The sequence below is a fragment of the Berghia stephanieae genome, chromosome 3 (genome assembly GCF_034508935.2).
Source record: "Berghia stephanieae isolate SIO BIC M18660-M18661 chromosome 3, UCSD_Bste_1.3, whole genome shotgun sequence".
Classification (NCBI taxonomy): domain Eukaryota; kingdom Metazoa; phylum Mollusca; class Gastropoda; order Nudibranchia; family Aeolidiidae; genus Berghia; species Berghia stephanieae.
The window spans coordinates 1,586,675-1,591,674 of NC_088362.1; the positions used below are offsets into that span (position 1 = coordinate 1,586,675).

A 5,000-nucleotide genomic window follows, 5' to 3' on the forward strand; every position below is an offset into this window, starting at 1 on the left:
TGAGAGCGGCATGAGACACTTCACCGAAAGCGAGGACGAGAGAGACGCAAGCCAAAACCATTTTGACGTTCTCTCTGTAAGGTGATGTCCAATCAAGGGACGCTACTCTTCCGCTAATCTCGTTCCCTATTGTTACATCATTTCTCTTTCAGATTTAGCTTTATTAATTTTTAAATTCTCTAACTTAAAAAAAAACAACAACTTAGAATACCAGTGCTACCGTACAACATCTAAATGACCAACCTATCAGAAAATGAGCCCATGGCGATAGAGCCCACTAGCATGCCTGCCATATATGCCATGTTGGCGAACGTCTTCAGGTTCTTTCGGTCACAAACCAAGTCTTCCTAGGAGGAAAAAAAAATGAGGAAAATATTTAGAAAGTGAATGTTTTTAGAGTCCACAACTTTTCCTTTCTTTTATGGAATATTTAGATAGTGTGTACTAAATAATGACAGTAGAAAGTCCTTTACATGCACAAAGTCCTTGGAATCGGACTTTACTTCAGTTTCCATGGCACGTGACGGACACCAATGATTGCTTACTATCATTTGAATAGGACTCGATACCAAATCACTGTCCATTAATCAAATAAACCCAATTTCCCAGCACTGCTAGGATTAGAGATTGCCCAGAAAAAATAAAAACGGGGATTGTTGGCCCTGTGTCCTAATAACTGATCTTTCGGTACCTTTCACTCCAGGATTGGGGGAGGGAGGGGGTTGGGGTTACAAAAATATATTTTTCTTTTTTTTTTTTCGGTATGTAAATATTAAAATTTATAAAATCCCCTCCACCAAAGTCTTGAGGCACTCTACACAAAAAAAAAACAACTAAATTCAAATTTAAACTTAAACAGACATTACAAATAAGTATTATGACTAAAAGACACACACACACACACACACACACACATACATACATACATACACACACAGAGAGAGAGAGAGAGAGAGAGAGAGAGAGAGAGAGAGAGAAGAGAGAGAGAAGAGAGAGGATGAGAGAGAGAGAGAGAGAGAGAGAGCGAGGGAGAGAGAGAGAGAGAGAGAGAGAGAGAGAGAGAGAGAGAGAGAGAGAGAGAGAGAGAGAGAGTTACTTATGCATGGAAAAGGATTGTCATTGTGAAAATACCCAAGAAAGGTGACCTTTCGGAATGTTGAAATTGTAGAGGGACCAATTTACTCTCCGTCCCTGTAAAATATATTGCAGAGTCCATTTACGACTGAAAAACGGCAATGACAAAACTCTCAGGGAGGAATAGGCAGGTTTCAGAAGTGGAAGAGCATACACTGACCAGATCATTGTCTTGAGAACAATTGCCGAAGAATCAATAGAGTGTTTTTCTTCCTTGTTTGTGAATTATATAGATTTTCAGAAGGCTTTTGACAGTATTCATCATCCATCACTTTGCAAAATACTAACAGCTTATGGATTCCCAAAGAAAATTATCAGCATACTGAAGAATTTAATCGAAGACAACCAGTGCTCTGTACGCCATGATGGATAACAACGAGAATGGTTTCCTGTACAGGCAGGAGTCAGAAAGGAATGTATAATCTCACCTATAATCTTTCTTGTTGTTATTGATTGGGTGATGAGGACAATGTCCAACGGCCATGCAAGAGGAATTGTTTGGGGATTGACGAAGAGACTTGAAGATTGCTTCTTTGCAGATGACATCCCACTTCAATCGCATACCCAGTAGGACATAAAAAACCCCCAAACCCATCAAGAATGGATCAGATATCAAGAAGTGTAGGTCTTAAAATCCTAGAATAATAAAACTCCTGGTTAGAAGTTAAAAGTAACAGAGGGATGTCAATGAAAACTTTGCTAGTTCTTCACTTGATATTGTTTATACGAGTTGTCTCAAACACGCAAAGATGCAATCAGCCTATTCAAAACTATAAATGTCTATTGACCTTGACCTTACATCTGACGTGATTGTAGCCAGATAGGTATTCTTGTCGTAAACGTAACTGGAACAGGTCGTGGTGTCATTGGTCACGTGGTGACTTGTTGGGTCCATGACATATATCCGGCATGACGAGTAACCCATTTCTTCTTTAGGGATCCATTCATCAACTGTAGCTTTGTGCAATCCTTCTTGGACATAGTATGTGTCGTTTCGAGGACTGGAATTGAGCATCTGTTGTGAAATATAAATATAGAATAAAATGAAAACATGCAATTTCCTTTGTTTCTATCCAAAGGAGAAATCTGTCTTTAAGCTCTATCTTGAGAAAATTAACTCAGGCATCGGCCACATTACAGTGTTGCAAGACGAGCAATAGGTGCTAAATTTATGCTGGGAAAAAACAAGAAAATGTTAACAACAGGGCTCGAAACAACCAGGACCAGGTGCATTGCCTTATCACCTCAGGCACCCCGGTCACATCTTACAACGACATATCAGAGTATTAAAGATAAATGTGACCCTTCGTCTCAAAACGGTATTATGTCGGAATGGACAAGATGCTAAAAAGTCAAATTATTGTTAAACTGGTCAAAAATATGAAACGTTGGTATTTACCACAGTAAAATATGATACTCCTTTTCTTCTATAAAGCATATATAAACTCAACTTAAGCATGATATTTCTGGCTACAAATTCCATCTTAGGCATCTTAATCATCGACTTAATACCGTTTTGAGACGAGAGGTCACATTTGGCTACGCACAGAAACAGAACTTCCACTTCTCATATTTAAGACACTCAACTGAATTATCAATACGTAGTAATCATTACAAGAGAAAGTTAATGCTGAAGAAACAGTCTTCCAGTGAAAATTAAATTTAAGAAAAAAAAAGATTTAGACCGTATTAAAAAGGTTAATTTGGTGAAAATTCACCTTAACATTAGCATCATAAAAAATCTCAGAGACGTCTTCTGACACAATATGTAGAGCTGCTGTTAATTTGATTAAATGAATGTAAACATTGAAAACGCTGTGTAATGTTTTCGTCATCCTTCGTTATAGATAGATAGATAGATAGTACACATTATGTGCCACAACATCGTGGTAAATATTAAAATAATAATTCGCCCAATTGCTACATGTCGCGCACTATTCGTACCATATTTGTATCCAACACGATTCAATATATTATATATATATAATATATAATATATACGCTTATACCATTTTATGCCACGTATCTTAGGAAGCACAAAGAGGAAAGTAGTGTTTGTGTATGTCACAAAAGTTATCAAACCTGTGGTCTCGGTTTCCCATGGTGAAAATGATACCCAAGGTCTGAAAGGCATGAGGGACGGCGACAAGACATATGATGAAGTACACTGTCTTCTGGAATCGTCCAAAATCTCCCAAACTGTTCACAATGGCTTCGAACTTCATGTTGCTCCGTTGTTCTCCACACGCCTAGGTCAAATTATATACCTGGAATGAATAGAAAACATGAGAAGAGTTTAAACAAAATATTTCAATGCCAATTGGATTCAAAAGTCTGGTGTCACGTCGTCCAGCAACGGCGAGCAGCGTGGTTCGAAACAAAGAAAATTGGTACTTTTTATTTTTCATGCTCGCTAGAACTTTTCATATGTCATGTGATCAGAATGTATAAAAGTCAAAACATGATCATATTTATAATTTTTTTTCTCCTCTAACATTTTATGCTTGTCGGAGAAATATTTCATAAGGGCGTCCGCCATTGTTCCGATAGTTTAAAGCCAGTTACTAAGTTAGTATGCGTCATTTCGAGGGAAGTGACGTCATGACTGTAGAAGGCTATTGTTGGTTTTCTTTTAACGGATGCCCGCAAAACAAAGGGACAAGTATTGGAAGCAGTCGATTTTTTTTCTGATTTTCCAGTCAACTGAGTAGTGGCTGTACAGCTGGGTCTAGCAAATCTGTTGGAAATCCTTTATCATAAGGCTAGGGCCCTATCCAACGTGTAATAAGCGATTGCTTTGGTCCGTTTACAGTTTAACCATCTCCTCACCAGCCTTTTTTTTCAGAATTTTCCCTAAAAATTTCACATCCGTCCAACACAAAAACAGACATTTCTTACTCAAACAGAAAAGCAACAAGCACATTCTATACATGCTAGTGTTCGACACTATTATCTCTATTACAGAATGTCAAGTTTTTATAGCTATAACAAAAAGAAATGAAATCTGGATGAGAAAATCGACGGTTGCATCGTAACAAATGAGACGATTTTCCAATAGGTGGTAAGGATAGGGTTAACGAGACCGGGGTGGACTCCGATATTAATCTTGATTTAGAATCCTCCCATGTACACTCCCCCCCCCCCCCCCCCCAGTCACCGATTTTGAGTTCCAAAATGGAGGTATGCCAGGGGTCCATTGATGGAATGCGTTTGAGTAAAATAACATTTCAACACGCCGGATCAATGTTGCCAACACAAAAACTTTGTGTAACCTTCAAAATCCATAGTCTGATGGAGTTAGATCAGTCGATATTTGAAGGACCAGTTTTATGGCTACATTTTTAAATACGTGTTTTTCCAGAGTACGGAAGTCAAATTGTTAAACTCGTCTAAGGGAAATGAATTGCCAAGAAATCATTATTCAAAGATCCACAATTCTAGCGCACCCGAGAAGCTATTGTTTTTGTTATTCTCTTGGTGTTAGACTGTCAGTTCTTTGATTGCATTTCATTATCTAAGCACGAGAACATGGCAGAAACAAACTCCTTATATATTTATTTTCAAAATAACTTTTGCGTCGAATGCTACAAAAAAGTTCTTTTCGCACAGCAATTTTTCCATTGTATACAGCACAATGTTTTGTGATCGTTGCCCCCCCATTGTAATATCCCTGACTACTCTCAACATCGCTTGAATATTTTACAAGGAGATACAGACTATACCTCTTAGCTACCGTATATTATTTTGAAAAAAAAAGTAAATTAAATTAAATAGTAATTGCGTCATTTCGATGTTTAGCACTCTACTTGCAATTTCTTTATTTTGAAAAAGTTTTGTATTCATAAGGAATGTTATCACATCACAAG

General features: G+C 37.6%; 1 protein-coding gene across 7 annotated transcripts in view; it reads right to left on the reverse strand.

Moving 5' to 3' along the window:
* LOC144967003 (organic cation transporter protein-like) overlaps positions 1-5,000 on the reverse strand; it is a 57,348-nt gene that overhangs the window by 14,430 nt on the left and 37,918 nt on the right. For 4 of the 7 annotated variants that reach the window (XM_078903723.1, XM_078903722.1, XM_078903724.1 and 1 more), the window contains exons 2-4: positions 3,217-3,401; positions 1,934-2,149; positions 244-347 (exon numbers count right to left, since the gene is read on the reverse strand). In XM_078903723.1, coding sequence (XP_078759849.1) covers positions 244-347; positions 1,934-2,149; positions 3,217-3,288 — 392 coding nt within the window. In that variant the 5' untranslated portion in view covers positions 3,289-3,401. Of the gene's footprint in view, positions 1-243; positions 348-1,131; positions 1,491-1,562; positions 1,869-1,933; positions 2,150-3,216; positions 3,402-5,000 lie in introns of those variants that run through there. The other 3 variants (XM_078903727.1, XM_078903726.1, XM_078903728.1) reach the window with 3 other exon arrangements.